Genomic DNA, 25,510 nt, shown 5'->3' with positions numbered 1-25,510 from the left:
GATCGGAACCAAAACCCCAGGAAAGACCAGCAGTAAAATTCAGGTGGCTTCATCCCTATTGGAATGGTATCCTTCAGTTCTTGCTCATTCTCCTCTGCCAGAGAGTCCCTCGTGGCTCCTGCTCCTGGGTCTGCTGGGAATGCAGACATGGCAGGTTCTGGATGGCCCCACCGATCCTGGGCTCCTTATTTGTGCAGGTAGGCGTCGAGCCAGAGCTCTCCTGAGCTTTTCAGGGAGCTGGAGAGGGAGAGAGAGGACACATTGCTCAGGGGAGGGTTGGTGAGGGCCTCCTGCAATGCTTGGTGTGTGCTGTACTCACTGCACGATGTCTGCAAAGGCCGTCAGCAGGGGCTTGCACTGGTACTCCAGGCCGTGCTTGGCACACAGGGACCTCACCAGAGGGGCCACCTTCCAGTAGTTGTGTCTTGGCATCGTGGGAAACAGGCTGTGAACATGAGACAGGCAGGTTCTCTCCCAGTGCCCTATGAGAAATCCTGCCTTTCTCGTGTCCACACCCATTCACACTTCTCAGGAATCGCCCAGCTCGCACTGAGCAGGGTCTGGAGCTGCTCCCAGCTCTTCTTTCTTTTATGTCTTACATGACTTTTCCTGCTTTTCCCCCTCTTTTTTTTCCCCCCAGTTTGTCTCTAGCATCTCCAAAACAATTTCTCCAAATGAAGTGCTGCTTATAGAAGGAACTACTTTCCCCCTCTGCTCTTTCCAGAATTAACCATCTGCATGGCACAGAGAAGGAGGTGAGCCCGTGCTTCTCCTTCTCTAAAGTGGCAGCATAAATAGTCAGCATAGGTGGGCTTAAACCACTGTGGCAGGGTATAAACAGGTGATGTAACATGGATATTTTCCCTAATCCTTACAAGCTACTGCTTGGGATAGACTGTGTTGCTGCCCATCTTCCATTTTCACTTGTCATCCCTGTGGTTCTCTTCAGGGGTTTCAGTCCTTTTAAAGACAAACTCACTGGTGCTCCACAACTATTTGTAGAATTCAGAGCAAAGAGGAAAAGGGAAAAGAAAAAAAAAAGATAAGAAAGAATAGTTTTAAATAAAAGGAGGGAAGAAAATTGCTTCTTGGTATGTGTACTCACTGATGTTCAATCTGGAAGTTCAGATGCCCAGTGAACCAGTCATTGAACAGTGACTGCTCGACGTTGCACGTTGCCTGGAGCTGGAGGAGGGCAAAGGAAAGCAGAGTTAGTCCAGGTGAGTAACTGCAGCTGTCTGGTCTCTGAAGAGCACAGTGCCCTGTGCTGCCTCCAGCCAGGGATCATAACCCTGCTGCAGCTCTGTGGGCCAGCAGATGCACAGACTGGCTAAACTGCACCATGGTAAAACCAGGAGCTGGCTCTTGCAGTGAGGGAGGAGATGGGTGTGTTTGGGAACTGGAGCTGGGACCTGGATTTGAATTTAGGTTGCCCATGAATGTGTCCCTGCTGTGCTCCTTTACCATTTCCAGGAGTGAATCCAGCACCCTGCTAACCTTCACTTCCCAACAGGTTTCACCCCACATCCACAGGAGTCTTCCTTATCTTGTGGTTGTAATTTGTACCTGTATGGCCACAGTTCTTAAGAACAGAAAAATCTTTTACCTGAGTCGACATCCAGTCCAAGTTCTTGTCGTAGTAAATATCCATAGGGATGTGGTTCATCTGGGAAACCCAGACAAACCAGCTGCTCTCCAGCATCCTGTGCAACCAGAGCAGAGCCAGAATCCAGTGTCAGGGAAGAGGGTCAGTGAGGAGCCATAAAATAACAGCATAGCCAGACTCAGAAAGGCAGGGCTGAACCTCAGCCTTGCTAATCCAGCGCCTGGCAGAACTTCCAAAAGCTGGAAGTGTCATACTTCCTGGTGAAACTCAGGATTGTTTAATGGCTTTTAACACTAACATAGCTTGTGTGCAGTTTGTTTTCTCTGCAGCCAAGGACCAAACTGATTAAAATCAGTGAAATGGTCCAAGTGGAGAGTGTGTTGTCCCTTCAAGCCTGGGCATTTGCAAGCCCAGGCTAAGCTGTTCTGGTTAAATGTTGTCTTTAACCAGTAGCAGACCCAGCAGCCAAAGCACTGGATGTAATTTAAGGTAAGTATTTCTCAATTTGGTCAGCACACAGTGAAGTCTCTTTGCTGCCACAGCAACCTAAAACTTCCCCTGGCAGCTGAGCAGGTGAGTGTTTGTTTAACCTGGTGGAATTGAAACACTAAGCAAAAAATGAGGTGGTAAAGGAGAATGTGGTAAGATGAGCAAAGGCAGACAAAGGCAGGCAGGTACAGATGGAAAGAATGTCTAGAGGAAGGCTAAAGAGACATCACCTGAATATAAAATAATATGCCAGGACACTCTTAATTTCTAATAATGATCCATAAGTATAAAAGAATCTGATGTAGAAGGTCATCATCCAGGCCAAGTCCTACGAGAAACAGAGACAACAAGTAAAGAAAAAAAAAAAGTGAATTACTTAAATTGCTTAAATCTTTGTAAGCTTCATTTATAGATGCAAGAGAATAATTTACATTCAGATGCTATAGTTTTGGGTTTTTTTCTGAATGGAATAATCTGGAGCAATTCAAGTTAACACAAGTTAATGACACTTTTTCATGGCTTGTATAAGAGATGAATCTGAGCTCTCACATCCAGTAAGGAGACTTTTATGGCCACAGCTTTTCCACAGAGCTCAGGAGGTGGAAGGACCCCAGCTGACCCCTTTTTGTCACACAAGGAGCAGTACTTACCACCCAATACCCTTTAGTGTAAGCAATGTAGAACGTGTGGCAGTGGAAGTAGGTGGGAAACAGGAGCGGAGGAAGAGCTGGAAGGAAAAATCCATCATCACTGGGAATGTCATGGACTGAAGGACTGGGTCTGTCCACTGATCTGCTTACAAACCTCAGGCTTCATTTTAGGCTTTTAACTGGGGAACAGCTGCAAATGAGTATTTTGGGGCATGGTTTCCACAGCCCAAAGCTCATCTGGCTCCCCATTCTTCTGTACAAAACAAGGAACAGTGGCAATACACAGGAAATCCCTCACCCACCAGGGATTTGGGGTGGGAGAACTCCAAATTCAACCTTCCAAATAGACATCTCACTTGCAAAGAAAACCCCCAAACCCACAGAAAGCCCACAGACTGTTATTTAAATTGGAACAGTACTGAAAGAGGGGGTATGAGATCATAACCCAGAGCAAGCGTGGAGATCAGGGCACTTATGGGAGAAATTCGGAGTTTTTCACTCTCCTCTCTTTGTATAGTTTATTAACCCTCATTATACAGCTCCCAAACAGCCCCTGGAGCCTCATCTCAACTTCCCTAATTAGGGAGTTAAGAGACTTTCTCCCTTTCTCTGTCTACATAGCTGTGCAGCTTATTATTGCAAAGCCATACAATTTTAAGATGACCTGGTATAGGGGTACCCCCCTGCTTTTTCTACTCTGAAACAAAGAAAGAACATTTGGCTAAAAATTCTTAAACCAAATCAATGTGTTTCAAGTCAAAAAGGGCACAGAAGCCTGATCTCACCCAGATATGATAATTCAGGCTGGAAAGGACCTGAGGATCTTGAAGCAGCACCAGCTCTGAGGTCAGAGCAGTGACTTGGGGTTTGATCCAGTCAGGTCTTCAGCTGTTCCAAACACTAGGTTATGATGTTTTTATTGCGCACTTTGACACGGGTACCCTCATTCTGCTGCATTTCTACAGGCCAAAAGTAGAATCTGCAAACCCCATTAACACCCCTCATGGCACTGCAGGAGAATGGAGATACTCACTGATGAAGAAGTATTTGTGTTGGTGGTTGTAGGGCATGTACTTCTTCTTTTTGATCCCAAGCTAGGAAAAACCAGGAAAACATATTACTGAGTGGCAACCAGGAAATTTGCACAGGTAACTTGCTCTTTTCCATTTATTTTCCAGAGGCACCCTCTTGCAGACTTCCCACAGCCCTTATTCCTTCTGTCTCCCTCCTATTAGTTTACAAACATAATATTATCTATAAACCCTCATTGCATAAACGCAGGGATTTGATGCCTTTTATCCATTAAAAGATGGTGTGATCTGTAAGTTATGGTAAAAAGAACACTGAGCATGGGCAGAGGTGAATTTTAGCAGGTGAATTTCCTTGGGTTTACGTTCTTGCCACATTCGTAATTAGTTTTGTGAGGAATTAGATATTTCAAGGCTAAATTGTATCATCAGTCAAAAATAGTTGTATGTGTTTTCTCTCAATTTCCCCCCCTGCTGTCTGAGTTATTGACTCCTGCTGCTCCTGTCACTGCAAGGCTTCTGCCTTCTCCTGGCAGGTACAGCCAAAGGCACCTGCATCTCTGAGCCTCAGACATGAATAGAAATGGTAATGTAAATACAATATCAAAAAGGCCAAGTGCAGACATGCTTTATCTTACTGTTTACAGGTTATCCAATAATCATAAATTACTGAGTTGGTGTTCCAGGTCATTGAGTTTCTGTAACCATTAACAGTCCTTTTGCTCATGGATTTTCCACCCTAGCATGATGCATGTACACAGTGTCTAATTTATTTACAGCTTGTCAGCTGTTTATAAGATATTATGTGTGGACTGTGAAGAAAGCAGACCCCATCTTTTCACAGAAACAGCCATCACATCTCACTTTTAGATCTTTATGGTCCAGCATGGTGTTGTTGACTGGAGTGTTCTCCCCCCAAACACACACTGACCTCCACCGAGAGTTTCTTGCCCAGAGTGAACAGGAAGGGGTGCATATCGATGTCAGGGTCTTTGTGGAAGCAGTTGGGTTTGGAGTGGTGCTGGGAGTGCAGAAGAGTCCACCACTTGGCTGATGCCCCCTTTTTGAGTGAAGAACAAAGTGTAAAAGGTACGATGCTTTCAGAGCCAGATTCTCCCCAGTTCCCCTCCTTCCCCCAGTGCTGAACAGGACCCCCCACAGAGCCTTCAGAACGCACATTTGTACAGGAAAACCATCCAATCTCAGCACTTTTCCAGGGTCAGGTACTTACAATCAAGTGGCACATCACAAACTTGTGCAGCAAGCGGTTCCACTTGGTCTTCCTGAACACTGAAAGGTGTCCTAAATCATGCTGTAGCCATGAAGCCTGGACCTGGAAGAGGAAGAAGAAAACTTTGGGAGGGGAGAAGACCAGGATGGTGCCACATCCATCCTTCTTTGCTTCGAAATACCCAGATTTACTTCTCTGACACTGCTCCGAAGTCGCCATCAGAAAGGGACTGTGAAATCCCGATGCTCTGAAGGCTTTCCCAAGAACATATCTCACTGAAAGGATCCCAGAGTAAGTTTAGTGGGAGCCTCCCACGTGCAGACTTTCTTATTTACATCCATACAGTTGTTGTCTTCTTATGACAAAGGAGGACAGTGCCAAGTCAGGAAATGGAGGGCTAGGGAATGCAAGTGGCTGGAAGTTGATGGAAGTCCTTGAGCACATTCTGTGGGCTTACCTGGGAAATGGTCAGTGCCAGCAGGGAGACAACAAAAGGCATTAAGGATGTCCCAAAGTAGAAGAGAATGAGCCAGGCAGCAGAATCCAGCAGCAGGATGTGAGCAAGGTGCAGGAAGAAGAAGAGCTGGTTTGGCTCCAGAAGTCCCATTTTCTCAACGGTGTCACGCAATTCCCGGAAATCTTTCACCAGCATTTCCTGGGGGAAGCACCAGGGTCACACATTCTCTGGTTTTAGATGGCACTGCAGCCTTCAAAACTCAAAAAAAACACTTGAGGAAATAAAGAGCAAAGGCTCTGGCTAGAAGGGAAGACCTGGGCTGGCACACAAATAAACCATCACAGCTCTCTTACAGCTTCTCTGTGTCTTTGCTGAGGTGCACAGAGCAAAGAAGCCATTCCAATTTCTGTACCCCCAGCCCCTAGGACTAATCTTTGGTGCTTCTTCCATCGGCTCCTCGGCAGGGGCAGAGCAGCACAGCAGCTCGGGCAGAGGTTCTGTCTAGGGGAAGTTGTGCTTTATGTGCATGAGCTTCACATGCCACCTCGTGGTAGGTCTTTGGATGAAATTATTCCTCTTCATTTACACCTTCACTTTACCCTTCCCGGGATTGACAGAGAGGAGGGTTGAATTTCTCTGTTAAAAATCTGCCCCTCCAGCCTAGCTGCCCCCCAGCTAAACAAGAGTTACTGTGATAAGGAAAAAAATAATCGTGGGGAATCTCATTCTCAACCACAGGATGTGGATTTAGTCTCATATTCATGCATGGTTTCTAAGTGGTAGCACAAAAATTGGGAAGATACAGGAGGAGAGGGTCTAATCTCAGAGGATATTTTCAATCTGCCTTTGATCTGATTTATGAGGACAGACTTACATTTTTATGGGGCTCAATACTGGGTTGGTCTGGTGCCAGCTCCCCAATCTGCAGTGGCTTCAAGTACTTGCTCACCAGCACCTTGTCAACATGGAATGCCACAAAGGCATCCTGCAAATGCACAGGAGTAAAGGAAGAGGTAAGAAACCCAAATTCCAGGTGACAAACCCCAATCTGCTGTGCATGGCAAGACATTCCCTGTGGAGGAACCACAATAGCATTTATCTTTCTAACTCACCAAGCTTTTGCTGCCTTTGCCTTCTCATGTTTGTCCTAAGCTCTTAAATGAGATGGTATTTCAGAAGAGGGCTATTGTCCACTGTTGCAATTCCTGCAGGTACCCAAGCTCCACAGTACAAAATTAAATGAATTCCCACCATATGCCTAAATCAGTCTTGTGAGTATCACCCTGACTAACACTGTGGCATTAATTATCCTCATTTTTCCATCCCTCAGGTTTCTTTGCTTACTGAGCCCCTTCTGTGTTTTCCATCCTCTCCTGAGTTGCCACCTTTCATGGCTTTCTGCTCTTGGGTAAAATCTTCCAGTCAAACAAAGACAATTTCTTAATTTTTCATGAGCCTCAAACATCTGTTATACATGGGAGACCAGGAACTATTTGTCTGGGGATTTTTTTTTTCTTTCAAAGAACACAGCAAAGAAACAATCACATTTGTCTCATCTTTGTCTAGATGTTAATTTACTACTATTTTCTACTCCTGCATAAACTAAAAGGCAAGAACTCCAAGGAATTTCCTGAATGGTTCTCTGTGCATTTACCACAAGTTTCCACGGCATTAAACCAACAAGACAAGCAAACCTGATGAGCAGAAGTGTTTTTGCCCACACACCAACTCCCCAGTCGTTGAGCACCTCTTAACTGGCCAGTCCTTTCCATTCTGCTCACTCCAGAGGTCAGAGGGACCACAAGCAATAATTACAGAAACTTTTCTGGATGCCAGCCTGTAAAAGCCCTGCTGTCTTTATTTTTCCCCCACCTTATGCTGGGGGGCATTTAGGAGGGATAGAATTTAGGAAGGATGTTTCTGGAAGCAGCTCCTGTGGCAGCTACCCCACTTTCCCCTGCAATCACTGCAGCTCACAGTTGCTGTACAAGCAAAATCAGGAGATAAGAGTAATCCTGAAGGCTTAAGCATCATAGAACTAGATAAAACTAGACAAGATTGCTCAGAGTCCCATCCAACCTGACCTTGAACACTTCCAGGGATGGGGCAGCCACCGCTTCTCTGGGCAACCTGTGCCAGGGCCTGCCCACCCTCGGTGTAAAAATATCTTCCTGACATCTAATCTAAATCTACTCTCTTTTAGTTTACAGCTATTCCCCCTTTGTCCCGTCACTCCAGGCCCTTGTCCAAAGCCTCTTTCCAGCTCTCTTGGAACCCCTTTAGGACTGAAAGAGGCTTTAAGATCTCCCTGGAGCTTTCTCCTCTCCAGGCTGCACCCCCCGGCTCTCCCAGCGTGTTTCCATAGCAGAGGCGCTCCAGCGCTCGGAGCATCTCCAGCGCTCGGAGCATCTCCAGCGCTCGGAGCATCTCCAGCGCTCGGAGCATCTCCAGCGCTCGGAGCATCTCCAGCGCTCGGAGCACCTCCAGCCCTCGGAGCATCTCCAGCGCTTGGAGCATCTCCAGCGCTCGGAGCATCTCCAGCGCTCGGAGCACCTCCAGCCCTCGGAGCATCCCCAGCGCTCGGAGCATCTCCGTGTCCTCCTGAGAGCCGCTTCCAGTACCTGAAGGGGCTCCGAGAGCGCGGGGCTGGGGAGGTTCGTGCGGGGCAGTGACGCTGCACTCCCCGACCCTGTTCCACACCCTGAGCATCCCCACATCCCGCAGTCACTCCCCGGTCCCTCCCTGCTCGGCCCCCGCATCCCGGGGCGTTCCCGGCCCGTCCATCCCGGCGCCCTCACCGTGGCGTCCTGCCCGGCGTGGCTGACGAGCAGCCGGGCCCCTCCCGGGTGCCTCCGGCAGAAGCGGCTGATGTCGTACACCTTCCTGTCGATCACCAGCCAGCGCTCCTGCGGGACCGACCCCCGCCCGCTCCGCTGACCGATCTCCTCCCAGGTGAAGCGCCGCAGCCCTGCAGCATCCCCGTCCCCATCCCTATCCCTGTCCCCATCCTTATCCCCATCCCCATCCCCGTCCCCATCCCCGTCCCCGTCCCCGTCCCTATGCCCGTCCCTATCCCTATCCCTATCCCTATCCCTATCCCTATCCCTATCCCTATCCCTATCCCTAAAGCCATCCCCATCCCTGTCCCTGTCCCTGTCCCTGTCCCCATCCCTATCCTGCACCGCCCCGCCACCCCCGATTCCTGCCATCCTCCCTCCTTCCCTGCCTTCCATCCCTCCAGCCCCGCATCCCTCTCCTCCGTGCCATTTAAGGGCGGGACCCGCCCCGGCCCCCCTGCCCCCGTCCCGCCTCCCTCAGCTTCTCCATGAGCTCCGGGCGCTCCGGGTTGGGTTTGTCCCCCCAAAATCCCCCTTTCCCTGCCCCGGTTCTGCACCCCCAGAGCATCCCCAGCACCCAAAGCCCTGCGGTACCTGTAGGTGGGGGTACCTGACTCTTTAGGGGGGCTCAGCAAGCTCATTCTGCTCCCAGTACAGGCTCAGACGGGCAAAACTTCCCTTAAAATACACCCCTGATTAACCAGAAATGTAATATTGCTCTGCAGTTTAGCTGTGATGTTACAGTCCCTGAAACCCTGGGATAAAACGTGAATTAAGCACATTCTCATGCACAGTTAAGAAAATCCCAACCCAAACACACCAATCTCCAGGAAACTCAGTATTATATTTATCACCTGATGAAACCCAGTGTTTCTCCAGCACTCACAGCAAAGAGGGAGCAGAGAGCAGGGGCCTCCACAGAGCCCTGGGCAGTAATAACCCTTGGAGCTTGCACTGGGTGCTTCTGTCACCTGGGATAAACCTGGGATGGCACACATGGAATGCTGGACCAGGTTCTGATGGGAGACTGGTTTTTTTTCCCTCTGCCTGCCCCCTTCTTGTTTGTAGAATTATGAGTAAACTATTGACTTGGAGACTCCAGGAAATGAGTATCAATTGCAAAACAACACTTGGTTCCACTTTTCCTATCTTCCTAAACAGTCACAGCATCTACATAATTTTCTGTTTTCAAAACAGACCACAAGTTTGAAAACATAAAGCTGTGATTGACTCAATGATTTCTTTGTTCCACAGAAAACCACATGTTAGAACCCACATCAGCGGCAACCCAGATGGAGGAGCCCACAATTAGGACAGAGCTTTCAAAGGGTGTGATCAAAGCTGTAGTTAAGTTTATCTGAGTTACTGTCTTTGGTGATTAATTTGAATTAACTCCTTTACATTTATAATATTTCTCACGCATCTGCTTGCCTTTTTTTTTTTCCTCAGTGCTCCTTTGCTCTTGAGTCTGCTTGGGCTGGTAAAGCTCTCACTCAGTAAGGATTCTGCAGTTTAAGTTTCAGGTAAGAAATGGTGATGCAAAGAACCAGGAGAAATCTAATCCCAGTTATCACAATTAAATTGTTACACAGTGTTTATGGTTCTTCCCCTTAATAGGAAGGTGTGAAAATCCTAAAGCTGGTTTCTCAGCACAGCTCCCAAAGTCAGCCAGTGCAATAAGATACCTTAAAAAGAAGTTTAATAGCTGCTGTCATCAGTCTGTATCTTTGCTTCTCCCCTGCAGGCAGCCAGGAAGCACCTTTTCCTTCTCATTCCTGGGCTTTGCCATCCCTTTAGGTTCACATTTGGTGCTTTTTATAGACCATGTTTTTATAACATTTGAGGTGAGCCATCTCCTGCCCACCAGCACACACCCTGGGAAGGGCAGCACAGCTTGTTCCTTTTAGCTGCCCTCCTACACTGAACAATCAATTTTGAATATTCTGGAGAAAAGGAGGAAGAGTTCAGCCCCTCCTTGGCCTGTGTTCATACCTCCTTAGCTGCTTCATAGAATCATTAAGGTTGGAAAAGACCTCTGAGATCATCAAGTCCAGACTTTCTCTGATCCTAAAATCCTGCACAAAGTTAAACAGCTCCAGTGACATCACTGAGAGATCTCCATGTTTTTCCCCACCTCTCCAAGCAGGAGATGGAGTGTGTTTCTTGATGGCCAGGACAATCCAACAACTCACAAGATAAATGAATCTTCTTGAAGTTTTCTATTTTCAGTGACTCAGAAGCTGCTGAGTAAAATAGAAAATGATCTCCTTTTCCTGCCATCCGTGGTGTGAGGCTGCAGCTGCCCCAGGGCAGTGAGAAAAGCAGGGAAAAGCTTTTTTCCCCAAAGGTTTTTGGTGCATGGAGTACACAAAATAACCCCAAACACCACCTTTCAGTGCAAAATTCCTGTACCTAAGGGAGAGCTGGAGAGGGACTTTTTACAGGGGCATGGAGGGACAGAACAGCGGGGATGTCTTCAAACTGACATTTGGGAGCAGAGTTAGATGGGAAATTAGGGAGAAATCCTTCCCTGGGAGGGTGGGCAGGCCCTGGCACAGGGTACCCAGAGGAGCTGTGGCTGCCCCATCCCTGGAAGTGTCCAAGGCCAGGTTGGACAGGGCTTGGAGCGACCTGGAAGTGAAAATATCAGGCAACACCGAGAACCTGGGGATTTCAGCAGGCAGGCAAGAGCTTGGCTGGAGCTTGAGATTTTAAGAAGTGCCCTCAAGCACCTAAAACAGTAGCAAGTTGGTAAGACCTTTCATTGATTATGTCAACCCCCTGGAGAACTGGAGCTTTAATTGCTTCAGAGTGAACCACATGACATGCTGAGAACAGGAACTGCTCCGTGGGTTGCAGGACACTCCTGACATTGTTGTTATGCAGATATTGCTCTGATAGAGATGCTGATAGCAGCAGTAAGGTCTGTTGTATCAGCAGGTGCTAACAAAGGAAGAATACATTCAAGAACAAACCCTTTATTAATCTGCTCCACAGCTCTTGCACCGAGTCCAGCTGCTCATTTTTCTACTGGAACCCCACATTAAGCTAAACTTAAGCATTTCCAGTCTTACAAGCACGGTTGTTTTGCAATCTGTCTTTTCACAATAAAGATCTCGGCTGCTAAAAAGATAAACATCAAATTGTAACTTTACATCTAGCCCCTATCCACTTGTTCTCTCACACATCCCATGTTTTTATGCTCTGTAATCCATTTTGCTTCTCCTTGCAGCAGGGTAAAGTGGGTCCAAACCTGCATGATGGTCCCTTCTGGAATATTTGTCTTAATAAATATGTCATCAAGCCTAAATTTAAAAAAACCAAAATATTTGGGGCAAGGCTACATGGATCTTTTATGCAGGTTAAGATCTGATTTTTCCAAACTGAGCTGTTGCACTTCCTAAGTGATTAATACATTTACTGCCTTTTTCATTGTAACTCAGTAAAATCTTTTTAATGGGTTCATCTTTCATTACAGTTTGTGGGCGGCAGCAACAAAAAAAAAAAAAAAAGGGAAAAAAGGGGCAAAAAGGGGCAAAAAAGGAGCACTAATTAAGCTGAGCAACCCAGAACAAAATCTAAATAAAATATAAATAAAAGAAATTATTCACAATAAAGAACCAAAATAAATTATTCATGAAAATGCAATATACAGGAGGAGAATGCAAGTAGCATCCACAAGTAATTATTTGCAGCCTGTAACTCCTGTTCCTTCTTTTCCTTTTCTCATTCTTCTTGCTCACATGGTGCAACTTGTCAGAAGGATGTTCTCTGTTCTTCATTCAGAGCAGGATCTGGGATTCTCTCCTTGGAGTTCAGAGCATCAAGCTGGAAAAAAAATGCCACGGTGGGGACTTTTTGAGGGTCTTAATGTTGTGCTGAGGACTTGGGGTGTGGAACTGTTCAGCCAAACTGGTGCTGTGGGTCAGACCCTGGGGTTTCCGTGGGTCTGAAGGAATTTGGGATCTCCTGTAAGGAACACCAGGGTGTTTCCCACGGCCTTTCCATGTGTAAAGGGGACACAAAGGAAGACAGAGAGAGACATTTTTCCAAGACATGTCGTGACAGAACAAGGAGCAGCAGTTTGAACCTGAAAGAGGGTGGGTTTAGGCTGAAAATAAAGATGAATTTTGATGCAATAAGGGTGGTGACGGTGGAATAGAGAAACCTCGGGTGCCCCATCATTTGTGTTGTCAATCAAGCTGACAAATGCAAATTTGTGTAGAAGCATGACAGAGTACCTCTTAAACTCTTTATAGCTCTCATTAAAGTTGATTACAAGAACTTTGCACAAGTCCTCAGGGGTGTCACACCACCTGCATAAAAAGATGAATCCACATCCCCCTCCAGTTTGAAACATCACAACTCTTGTTGCTTCCTGGGACTAATTCATGATCACAAACTCCCCCTCTGCTGCTGTGAATTGAATGCTGTGTTTTAGGGAAGAGCATCAGTGTTATGGAGCTTAATCTGAACCCTTCTAGAGCCACAAGCAGAGTCACATTCTGGAAGAACATCAATGACCCTTAGGAAATCTAGAAATTCTTGAGTGCCTTTAGTTCAAGGTCCTGAATGCTGGTCTAGAAAAGACTCAGGTGAGTAAGGATTGGATAAATAGTGTTTTAATGGAGCAGCTGATGAGGCCCAGAGTTGATGCTAAGCCTGTTCTTTATGGATGTTCCCCATTATTTGAGTGTGCTCCCCTAGTTTTAACCAGCACTGGGTTGGGAGGTTATCAATAATGCCACTGAAAGTGGTTTGTTTGTGCCACTTGGCAGCAATTCCTGAAAAAACGAATGCTGTAACCCAGCAGAGGTCAGTAAAGAGGCAGAGGATGTGTGAAAGAGCTGGAATTCCAAAGGAAAAAAAACCCTCTGTATTTTGACTGAAAGGTTTCTTGTGCTCATGCCTTGTAATTTGTGTCTGCACATCACTCAGGATGGGATGAAAAGAGCTGTGCTGCCCATCTGAGCTGAAACACGAGGATTTACAGTGGGAATGGAAGGGAGGCACTGACAGGACTGTATCCTTGCAGCTTCTCCTGATGGAACCTGTTCTTTCTCAAGAGCAGATCTTATCACTGCCCCTCAAAAAGCATCAGCCTGTGACTCAGGGTTTGCAGCACAGACTTGCTGAATAGAAAGTGATACAATCTGATTTTTCTGTCACACTACACACCCTCTTGGCCAGTAGAGCTGATTTTGCCCTGTTGTGGCTGCACTCACAGTCGTGGGGTGGGTGCCTTAACCCTCTGAAGAAATTATGGAAGCACATGGAGCCATTCTCCCACTGATTTTTCTCACTTTTAACAATTCAAACTTTAAGGAAAACCTCACATTATTCCTATTTTCTTCATTCCAACTCGCTGTTCTAAGCACCAGATGACCATATTTCCATCTAAATCAAACCAGAATTCTCTGTCCCAAATTCAGGGCTGAGGAGGCACTAAAAATGCAGCTCTGCTTGTCTGAACAAGGCAGGTACCGATGTCAACATGAAGGAAAAGCTTCCATGGAAACTCAAAATATATTTGAGACTCACTTGAGCCAAGCTGTGAAGACAAGAATAGAGGGGAGAAGAACAAAAATTACAAAGAGTGTGGATTCCTGAGGTATGTTAGCAAGGAATAACTTCCAGTTAATGGGATGAATGGAAAATAAGCTGAGAAAGGTGCTGGGGACAGAAGATATGGAGGTGCCTGTGCTCATGTGCTTTAAGTTGCTGGCTGCATAATGGATTTTGTAACCCTAATGGGGAAGTGATTTCTCTCATCAGCCTTGTTTCTCACACCTCTGACTTCACCAGACATGACAGCAATTGCCTTGCCTCTACAGCAGAGGACAGAAAGGGAAGGATCACATGCCACCTCTGCCTGGAAATGACACACAGAACGAAGTGCAGGATCCCTTACTCCCACAAGGGAGCATCAGGTAGTAAATTCAGCAGCTGAAAGCTTTATCAGTCCACATAACTTTCCCTGGTGTTATCCTCATCCATGTAGAGAGCAGCAGAAAATCAGTGAAAGTACTTCACAACCAAAACATTTCAAATTTGGTTCTGTGAAGAACTGAAAACAGAGTTAAGGTTATGCCCATTATTTGACTGATATCCAAACCTACCAGTCTCTCTCCCCCTTCAAACACAGACACTCCCACTTCATTTTGGAATTGCAGTGAACAGGATTTATCCTGGTTTTGGTTTTGCCCCTTTGATTTTCCCTACAAGGCCAAATATTTGGGTTTAGACTCATCATACCTAATTGACAAATTCCAGTTCAATGCCTTCATTAAGAGACCAATTAGGCTCTCCTTGGCCAGTGCAATGAGAGAAACAATTTGAGTGGGTGATTTGTAGGTTTAGATTGAATATGGAGGTTTAGATGGGATATTGGGAAGGAATTCTTCCCTGGGAGGGTGGGCAGGCCCTGGCACAGGTTGCCCAGAGAAACTGGGGCTGCCCCATCCCTGGAAGTGTCCCAGGCCAGGTTGGACAGGGCTTGGAGCAACCTGGTCTAGTGGAAGCTGTCCCTGCCCATGGCAGGGGGTGGAACTGGATGACCCCTTTACACTGGATGATCCCTTTACCTGTAACACCACCCTTTGTGCTCAAGAGGGTCAGGGAGAGCCTGAAATCCCTTAGGAATTCTTGTCTCCTCCAGATAATCCTGTGTCACATCATTGCTGAACTGACCTCTCACCATCCAGTTCATTGTAAGTGTACCTGGAATATTCTCAGCTGATTTCCACATTGCCAATCTGTGGGGGAGAGAGGGATTAATATTGCATCATTTCTTAGTCCTATATATCACAACCATAATTACTTCCTTTCCTAATCTGCAGAGAGGGATGTTCTGCTGAAGAGAATATTTGGAAAAGGACAAAGGAACATCCTGGAAACTCTAAATATGTTGAAATCTGAAGGAAAAGGAACAAAATCAATGTCAAATTATATGGTATGGAATTATGAAAGGAAAGGAACAAAACCTATCTCCAATTACCTGGTACAGAAGGTGAAACATGGGTTTCGTTTGTGGGGGAAAGTAATCAGAGAGGCTTCATAAGGGTTATGTTGTCATCACACCACTGGCAAGGATGGGGAAAGGCAGAAAAACCTGGAATAATTTTGGTTGAAAAAGACCCTTAAACTCATGTTCTTCAAGCAAATCTAGAGAGAAACTTGTGACAGTGCCCTCAGTAGTTGCACATTTTCTCCTGGAAGGGAAGAAAGAGAGGGACATTTTTCTACCACTGCACCCTCTCTTTTTCCTATGCAAGAGAGGAACTGTGGATTCCAAGAGCTGAAGAAGCACAAGGAGGTGAAGAAGTACCAGGAGCCAGCAAGGATTTCCTGCACATCATAGGCTGTGTCCTCACTCAGACTCACAGACTCTGTTTGTAGTAAAGCTTTGTCTGCTTTTAGCACTTGGAGAAAATCGGTCACTCCAAGATGAAGATCCAGCCAACCTTCCCATCTGAGGTGTGTCCAGACAAGTCACAGCAGGGAGAGCTGAAAACACATTGCAAAACACCCCAGATTAGCTCCCTGAGGAGGCTCTTCCATAACATATGGGCAGAACTTGTGCTTCTCTCCCTGGGCTCAGGAGAAGAACTCCCTTTGTACTTCTCTGACCTTAAAGGCTCCTACAGAGAGCAGCACAAATTCACACAGTTCTCCAAAATGTAAATATATACATATAAATTACGGTTGTATTGGTTCCTGACTTTTCCTTTGGAGACAAGTACTACAAACATCACCTGGAAATTTGCTTGGTTCTCTTACCTTCTGATAATATGATCACCACAGCATTTCTCTGACCTGCCAAGTAGCCCTCTCTCTTCAATTTTGAATTAATCATTCTGTGGAACAGGCAAGCAGCACTTTGCACAGCCATCTAGGAGAGATTTCCCCAGTCTCCTACAAGACCACTACATTTTTTCTGTCACTACTGATCCTTCCTTGGCTGGTATTTGTTTCTTTCTTTTCCAGAGATGCACTAAAGCATTGGTTTGTAGATACTGTTGCTCTAGGAGAGTTCAGATACAGAAAATGAATTAATTCCCTTTTAGCTTTAGCTGTCTTAAAATACTTAATCTGAATGGTTTATGTGTTTTTGCTCTATAATCACTTAAGCAAATGGATAGCATAAATTACATCTGGAGATGATTATCTCACTCCATTGACAAGAAAACTTAGGAACTGTCTTGGACTAGATGCCTGACTTCATAAAGCTGGACAAGATGAATCCAATTTAGTGAGTCCTTCAGTGCTTGGGTTGATAATTTTTTTTTCTAAAAAAATCACTGCTGGAAGCAGCACAAGTTTGAAATTGAAAGGAAACTAAAGCACTTGAGATCCAATCAGCTTTTCTTTGTGTTCCTTCCGTCTGTTATGGGCAGTGACCAACTTACCTCTGCATCTCCTCTTTCCTAGGTGAAATAATAGAGTTCTTTAAGGAACTGCACTTTCACAAAAAGTCTAAAGAAGCAATTGAAACAGAAAATTAAACAACTAAAATAACCTCTTGCAGAGCTGCACTCTTGCAATTAGCTTTTACCATCTTTAGGAACGAGCCTAAATGATTCTCCTTTATTCTCCCTAAGGGAGACAGAAATTAAAATCAATTCATTCAGCCAGTCTCAACTGAGAATCGGTGTTTTCCACACTTAGAATTGTCTTACAAAATCCCAGCCACCCACTCACTCTGCGAGAACAATTTCCTCACTTTTATTCGAGGGAAAGGAGGGGGAGCGAAGCAGAGGAGTATAATTCATCCTGACGCTCCAGAGCCTTATCAAGATTAAAAGGGAGGAACTGTGTTTTGTAGCTGGGCCAGTTCCTTGCACAACCTGCACCCAGCACCAGCTGGGTTGCCCAATTCCATTGTTTCTTCTGGAGGGACTGGATCTACACTGCATCCCAACTCATCCTTTCTTCTAAGGGCTTCTTCCTTCTGCTTCCCTGCTAAGGGGAAAGAAAAAGAAACCTAACCCACACAAACATTCTTGCTTACCAAACAGAATTTATCTAAAATAATCCATGAATTGTCTAATTTGTTTGTTATTTTGGCTTGTGTAAATTTCTACAGGTGCGACAGGTACTGGATGCACACCAGCTTCATTCACATCCCCAGCAATCATAAATGCAGCTCCCTCTGGAAATCACATGGATTTATTGACTGCACCTTCAGTGTTGGGAAACAAAGGCCACAACTCAAACAATCAGTGTCACTTCAATCACAGCCACTCACTCCCACCTTGGAATATATGTGCTATTAATCAATACCTGTTGAAAGCTTCTTACACATTGATTAGGAACCAGGAAAATAATTATGTGATTAGAATTCCAACATACAAAGAGCAGATAATATAATCCACTCAGCCAATGTAAGTGGTGTTAAATAGTGCATGTTGCTCTGCAGTACCTCCTTTTTTATTTTCTATCTTTTTCATGATTTCATATTATAAACATCTTTATCTAATGGCAGGAGAGGGTTATATGTCCTTCCTGCTCGAGGACAAACCCACTGTTCAGTTAAGCTCAAAGATTTGTTTATCCTACTCAGCTGTGATCAAAGTTTCTTATTTTTCAGGCAGAACTTTTAATTATCTTCTCCAAAACCAATTTTTAGAGAACTAATAAGGTTAAAATTGTTAATTCTATCTATAAATGTAATTGAAGGTAGCAAAACTCTTTTCAACATCTCTCTTTTTGTTTGCTTATTTCAGACTAAGACAGAAGATTTAGTATTAACTTATCTGGTACAGTCTTCATACCCTTTGCCCCTTTGGGATTATTTTATGCTCTTCATTCAAAACTGACCTGTATATTGAGGGGAATTGGTAAAAGTAAAGTTCAACTCTTCCCAGTTGATTTTACCTTCAGCTTTTTCTAATTATGGGTCAACAAGGGGTAACAAAGAGTAAATAGGAGTTTATTCAGACTATGCACAATTTAAAACTAAGTAAAACAGAAGGTTAAAAGTTTGGAGGGGAGGAGCATTTTTAAAACATAAAGAAATGTTAGAACTGAGGCAGATAAAGCATCTACTGAGGGAAGCAAAGACTCAAAAACTAACTGGGGAAATTGTAATGCCTGGTCAGAATAAAGAACAGGGGAACAACGTGGACTTAAGGTGAATTTTGATGTGCAGCCCATCTTCTTTTAGTTCTACATCCCTGAACTGATGGAGGAAGAGCTCTCCTTTCCTAACTGAGACCAGCCCCTTGAGGGACAGATCCCAGATCTTCAGCTGGATTCATGGATTGCTGTTCCATATGTTAACTAGATGTTGTTCTTCTAGTGTGGTGTTTACCCAAGACATTCCATGATCCACCTGGAGGGTTCTCCTTGAGAGCAAACTGATTGCATTATAAAGACACATTTCCCAAGCCTTTTGCACCAGCCCAGCATGATGGATATTATGGATATAGTGCAAGCATTGCATTTGGCTTCTGCTAATTGTTCCTAATCCTTGATTAGAGAAAGGGAGGCCTTGGACTGTGCCTGTGGGATACTTCTGGAGATCCAAGTGGAGTGCTGATTGTTTAATCTTAGCCCTGAGCAGCTCATATACTGATTGTAAACCTAAGAAGGTGGTGATGCCAGGCACCAAACCACTCCACACATTGCAAGTGCTGTCCTTTGGGCATGAAAGATGAAGCTTGACAGCAGCTGGAATTATCCCTGGGAGCTGTGGATCTTGAAATATGACCTTCACTGCAGCAGGATCTCCCGGTGTCCAGGGACAACGGGCTGAGGAATTAATTTGCAGCTAAAGGTGTTATGTCAGGGTCACAGTGGAACTTCATTTCCCGCTGGAAAAGGGCTCTGTGAGCTGTAGATGGAGGCAAAGGAACTGGTAGCAAAGAAGCCTTCTGTGGTACAGGGGTGGTGTCTTTTAAGGTCCAAGGATGCTCCAAAGAGTCTGTTGTTCCAGTCCCTGCAGCAAACAGGGAGGAATTCACCCAGCTAGGAGGTGAATGTGGCCCATTTCCAGGCGTAACAGCGGGACAGTGGCACAAGGGGGCAAACTTGGACTGTTTTCCTCATCCTTTCCTGGTTTTCTCCTTGAGAAAGGCTCTCTGTACATCTGAATTATTGGAATGGTCGAGTGGTTTAGTTTTAGGTGGTCCTGCAGGGAGGAGGGGGTTGGACTGGGTCCCTTCCAACTCGACATACTCTGTGATTTTAGGTGAAATGGGCAGGATGGAAGTCAGTTCAGAGTCTGTAAATGCTCTGGGAAGCTCCTTTGGCTGCTGACAGGATGACACAGGGTGACACAGGTGTAGCTGCTGGCCAAGAGAAGGCTCTCACGATGCAGCCAAGGTGGGCAGGTCCCCAAAATCACTAGGAGGGGCAGCTGAGGGGGCAGGGGGAGTTTATCCCAGAGAAAAGGAGGCTCAGGGGGGACCTTCTTGCTCTCTCCAACTCCCTGACATGAGAGTGGAGCCAGCTGGGGGTCAGGCTCTGCTCCCAGCGGCAGGACAAAAGGAAACAGCCTCAGGTTGCACCAGAGGAGGTTTAGGTGGATATTAGGGGAAATTTCTTCACAGAAAGGGTTGTCAGCCCTGGCACAGGCTGCCCAGGGCAGTGCTGGAGTCACCATCCCCAGAGGGATGTGGCACTTGGGGACACAGTTTACTGGGGGTCAAATGCAAAGGGCATAACTGGTCCTGTAGCAGTACAAACTCCACCGCTGAGCAGATAAGGAGGCTTCAGAGCACCAAAATCCATCTCTCTTCATGAGTTATTTGGGGGGATAAAATTGCTACTGCAATATATTCAAAACCCATCCAGCCTCTAATCAAATTCCTGAGGCTCTCTAGCCCTCCTCTCATTAGTTGTCCCAATATCGATCAAAGCACTTGGTAAATAAAATTTTAAAAGAAATTTTAATTTAAAAAGACCTCTGACTCCTGAATCGAGGTGTAAAGCACCCAGGAACCAAGGATTGCGCTCCAGAGGAAGGCGATTTGACATTTTGGGTTTAGAAAACATGAGGTAGAATCCTGGCATGTATTTCATCTGCACTTGGATGCATTTGCACCAGAGAGAGCACATTGCCACAGCCAGTATTTAACCTTGGTAAGAGCTCGACAGCACTTGGACCAGGCAGGGTTTATTCCCAGTTCCAGGTGGAAATGATGCTAAAAGCATCCAGCAGTGACCTGGAGGACAAGTTCAGTCCAAAGAGGAGTTCAGTAGAGAGTGAGCCTGAGCTACTGGAGAACCTAAATGGGAAGATCCCACTGCCAGTAAATACAAGGAAGTGTGACCACCTTCTCCTGGCAGTTCCACCATGCAAACATGAAAACTTCAAGACAAATGAAGAATTTTTTGGTCTCAGCAGTGGGCTTATCAGGTGCCAACTCACCACTTGGCACCAACCTCATCTGCCTTTTCATCAGCATTAATATCACAGTGAAATCTTGTGAAAGTGTGTTGGGATGCACACAGGGAGAGCGGATGGCACAAGTGCCACATCATAGGCTGAGCCAGGCAGGAAGGGACTGAGCCCAGTTCTCTTGCCAGTGCAATCACTCACCTTCAAAGGTCTCCAAACTGTTTTTAAATTGCCATTCTGCATTTCTTTCTCATCTTTTTCTTTTGCATGTGGAAGCTCCCAAAAGTATTTTGAAGATCAATGCACAAAAACATCGTGTGGGATGATCAGATACCGCTGTTTTGGAGTTACAGAAGCTTCTAGCTACTGCTTAATTCTTCTCTTAAACATCTCATAAGGTCTTAACTTAAACCCCCTCACATGAACAGACCAAAGGCACAGAAGTGAGTAACACAGAAATGAGTCTTCTGCCTGCACTGGCAAGGATGGCCCAGAGAAGCTCTGAATGCCCCATCCCTGCAAACACAGACTCTGATTTTATTTTAGAATTGCAGTAAATAAGCATGGGGCCTGTGTGGCCTCTGGGGACTGTGATTTGTCCTGATTTGGGGTTTTTCCACTTGATTTTCCTGACAAGGCCAAATATGTAGGTTAAGACTCCTCATATCTAACTCTGAGTGTCAAACTTCAGTTCTCTACCTGCATTAGGAGGCCACTTAGACTCTCCCTGGCTGGTGCAATCAGATAAACACTCTGAGAGGATGGTTTATAGGTTTAGATTGGATATGGAGGTTTAGATTGGATACTGGGGAGAAATTCTTGCAGTGAGGGTGGGCAGGCCCTGGCACAGGGTGCCCAGAGCAGCTGTGGCTGCTCCATCCCTGGGAGTGTTCAAAGCCAGGTTGGACAGGGCTTGGAGCAACCTGGGCTGGTGGAAGGTGCCCCTGCCCATTGCAGGGGGTGGAAATGTATGATTTTTAATGCCTTCCAATCCAAACCATTCTAGGATCAGAGAAAACCCCGACTGCCTTTCTGCAGCTTTTATTTAAGCCCCATTCGACCTTGCCCTGTCCCCAGGGAAGCTCTACCCCTGGGAAACACGTTGAGAGGGTTTCCTTGTAGAGAGAGGAGGGATTATATTCTGTCAGCAGATTCAGACATGACAGCAAGAAGAATGCAAGGCACGCCCTGGTTCGTGCAGCTGAGCAGTGACAACACACTCATGGAGGGCAATAAAACAACCTGCATGAACGAGGCAGCAATGCCTCAGCCTTGCTTTTAATATCTGAGGTCATGTTTAAGAGCTTGCTAGTGGAGAATCCAGGAATCTTCTGCTCCACAAAGATTGAAGAGCTATGAGGAAGAAGCAGCAAAGGGAATTATGTTCCATGGATTTTTTCCAAAGTCACTCTTTTGGTAAGAGAAAAAAATTGAAGGCAGCTTTTTATTGCCATGAGCCAGCCACACTGACACTGGGCAGTTGGACCAGGTACATTCCAGTCTGTGTTGAGCATGTCCTAGGACAAGGGGAGGCTTTTAAACTGTCAGAGAGCAGGTTTAGATTGGATATTGGGAAGAAATTCCCTGTGAGGGTGGGCAGGCCCTGGCACAGGTTGCCCAGAGAAGCTGTGGCTGCCCCTGGATCCCTGGAAGTGTCCCAGGCCAGGTTGGACAGGGCTTTGGATCAACCTGGTCTACTGGGAGGTCTGCCTGCCCATGGCAGGGGGTGGAATGAGATGGTCTTTAAGTCCCTTCCAACCTAAACCATTCCATGATTCTATCAGCAGGGCTGGAAGGAGAACTGGAGCTGGAGGAAATCAGGTTGGAATGATGTTGGTGAGGTGCAGAGAAAAAAAGAAATACAGGATCCCTGTATCCCTGTAGTTCAGATTTTTCAGGGAACACAGATTCCTTGGTTCACTGGAGGGGACACATTTCAGAGAGGTGCTCAAAGTGTAAATCAGAGTCCCAAGAACATCTTATTTGAATCAGGAAAAGGTTCCTTCTGTACTTTTTCTATACATTATCAGGCACTGCTGGATTTCACCTCATTCCAGAGAGCAGGATGTGCTGCCAGCCCACTGCCCTAGCATCCTCTGCATAATGCTTCATTCTCTTTTATAAATCTACAGTAGAACACAATTAATTCAGCAGAATTAACGTGAACTCTGCAAGTTTAAACCTGCCTGCAGGTAAAAAGTGGGGACAACCCATAGTGTTACAAAAAATCGGGTTAAAATGTACTCTGAGAGCTTCTCTTTCATTTTCCCACACCCACAGCTGCAACTTCATTCCTGGGTTCAAAAACTTACACCACCCCCTCTTTACACCGAGCAAATTTGGAATGCTGCAATATCCAACCTTTTGCTCACGTCTCACAGCTGATATTTAAAGTTCTTGTGATGAGCATTTTGCTCCTTGCTGTGCATGGCTGATGAATACCAGCCTTTCTGATTCAGCAGATTGGGCCCTTCTAATGGGGTGTTGAAACAGGGCATCAGAGATCCCAGATAGAAAGCCAGATAGAACATTCCAGAACTGATTGGCTCCTCTAACAGGAAGAATACAGGGAATCTTAGTTTGAAATCAGTGTTTCCTGTGGAATAGGTTTTTAAATATATATTATTTATTTGGTTTGGTGTTGGTTTGTTTTTTTTTCCTCATGGTGTGTGTAGCCACCCACTGCAACAAATATTAAAAAATAAATCCTTTGTCAGCTTCCTGAAGAGCCACAACCTGGTAAATCCACTGCTATTGCAACAGGTCAAGGTGTTTTATTAGGCTGTTTCATCATTTCAGAAAAACAGAAGAAGGTTAGAGAAATACTTGGAACATCTGGCATGAGGGTGCAATTTTCCAGTAAATCAGTGGGAGTGGAATAAATAATTTCTGAGAAGAGCTACCCTTTAAAACACTGTCTCAATGGTCAGAGCTGCTCCTTCCCACATTGCATGTCACTGTACATTCAGTCCATATAAGAGAATAAAATAGACACTGTAATTAATCTTTATTGAATCTGGGTTTATATCCTTCTTCAGGCACCCACTCCTGGACACTGGACTGGCTGGAATATTGCTCTGATGGCCTCTCTTATGCCCCCTCATGCCTATTTGTTGTTTTAGATGCCCCCCAGACCAGTAATTGAAGCTCTAACCAGTCTGTGACACTCACACAACAGGTTGTAAATGGGTAGAGAGACCCACGTAAGCAATTCCCAGTTCCACACAGACTGGTAGCCAGCTGCTCACAAAAATGGAATTATGAGTCACAGTGAAAATTAAGGCCATGCAGATCTCTGGGTGCAGCAATTCTTGCAGAGTATACAGGCTTCATTTGCATAATTAGCTTGTTCTTGCTCAATGGTCTCCGAGTGGGGCTGGGATAAGCCCTGTGTGGATCAGCACAGCATCGCTTTTGGCACAAGAATTGTGCAGTGATAAATAGGTAATTTTAAGCTTTGTGTTGGACATGAGACACCTAAACCAAAGAAGGGTAAAGTTGCTGTGCTCAACAGGCACTCCTCATATGTTTTTAAGGCAATTGTTGATGCTCTTATTCTCCTGTCAAGTTTGATCCACAGCAGCAAATGGGTGAAAGCACCCAAAAATCAGCAGTCACCATCCAGGGATGGCTTCCACAGGAAATGAGGCTTATAAAGGAAATCTAATATTAATTCACACTGGAGCCATGCTGGAGATTTTGGATCTTCTGTTAGATTTCTTAGGCTTTATATGCCATTAAAAAACCAAAAGGCAAGAAATGATGCTTTAAAGAATTACCCTGGTATTTATTTCACTAATACACATAGGCTGAATTTCTTCTAACCCGTCAGAGGTCAGAAAAACAGCCCCCTTGTGTCAACACCTTCAGTCAATAAACTTGATTAATTGGCACAAAAAGATAGTGTGGATCACTGAGCATGTTTCCAGCAGAATGGAATAACCAAAACCTCAAACAGAAGCAGGTTTGCTTCTAAGAATAACCACCCAGCTGATAAAATATAAGTATGACTTGAGTGGTCAATATATTTAAGGATGGGACAGTGAACAGGGAGAGTTCTAGATCCCCTAGGAACCTCAACCCAAAAAGATGTATTTTCACATTATGTATATGTTTTTTATTGTCACTTCCAAGAAGGAATGTAGGTTCATTAGAGGAGAAGGAAATTTTTCAAATCATATATCACTAGATTCAGTTCAGTGACCAGGCAAATCAATAAAGATTAATTTTACTTAATTCTCTTTTTTTCCATATGTAACCTCTCCCAGAAGAGGATATGAGAAAGATGCATTTATATCTTAATGAGAAGATAGAAATACCCTTGAGGGATCAAGGATTCAGATGAGGAACACCCTCACAACTCATCCAGACTCCAATTTGTACGTGCAGAGGCTTAACTTGTACCGACTGCACCAGTGTAACAGAACTCACCCCATACCATGACAGATGGTTCCAACAGCTCTTACAACAGCATCATAAAAGTTACCACTTCACATTGCACAAGTTTCTCTAGGCTGTCCAGTAATCCCTGCTTCTCACTCTGAGTTTATCCTCGACTTCTGCACACAGCTGTTTACCCTCCAGTATTCGAGGCATGCTGTTTAATTCCAGTGGGCAATAATGGGAGCAAGGAGCAGGGACTGGATGGCATCGATGGTGATTTTAAATTACGACCTGAGACCCATCAAGTCCCCTGGGAGCAGTTCCTCAAAAATGACACCAAACCCAAACATCGGAACAACTGACTCAGTTGCTTTTTAGTCCCTCATGGAGTTTGATCAAGGGCAGGCTCAGCAGAACAACTTCAGGGCCCAGGCTGCCCAGGATGGCACCTTGGGGATCATCATCTCTTTAATTACAAAGGTGGAA

At 45.4% G+C, this 25,510-nt stretch overlaps 1 protein-coding gene across 1 annotated transcript; it reads right to left on the bottom strand.

Annotated features, from left to right (window-relative positions):
* On the bottom strand, window positions 1-8,475 carry LOC126650441 (acyl-CoA (8-3)-desaturase-like; the record flags this gene model as incomplete). The annotated part of the gene is made up of 12 exons (XM_050335246.1): window positions 1-237; window positions 320-445; window positions 1,106-1,185; window positions 1,607-1,703; window positions 2,326-2,423; window positions 2,746-2,822; window positions 3,779-3,839; window positions 4,705-4,833; window positions 5,005-5,106; window positions 5,462-5,659; window positions 6,336-6,446; window positions 8,260-8,475. Coding segments are annotated over 12 exons (1,347 nt in total), but the record flags the coding sequence as incomplete, so codon positions are not given.
* Window positions 8,476-25,510: the final 17,035 nt, after the last annotated feature.

Source organism: Myiozetetes cayanensis, unplaced genomic scaffold (assembly GCF_022539395.1).
Source record: "Myiozetetes cayanensis isolate MyiCay16 unplaced genomic scaffold, myiCay2020 scf6-25, whole genome shotgun sequence".
Lineage (NCBI taxonomy): Eukaryota > Metazoa > Chordata > Aves > Passeriformes > Tyrannidae > Myiozetetes > Myiozetetes cayanensis.
Note: the sequence above shows the minus strand (reverse complement) of the source record. Positions and strands in the feature narration are given on the sequence as shown.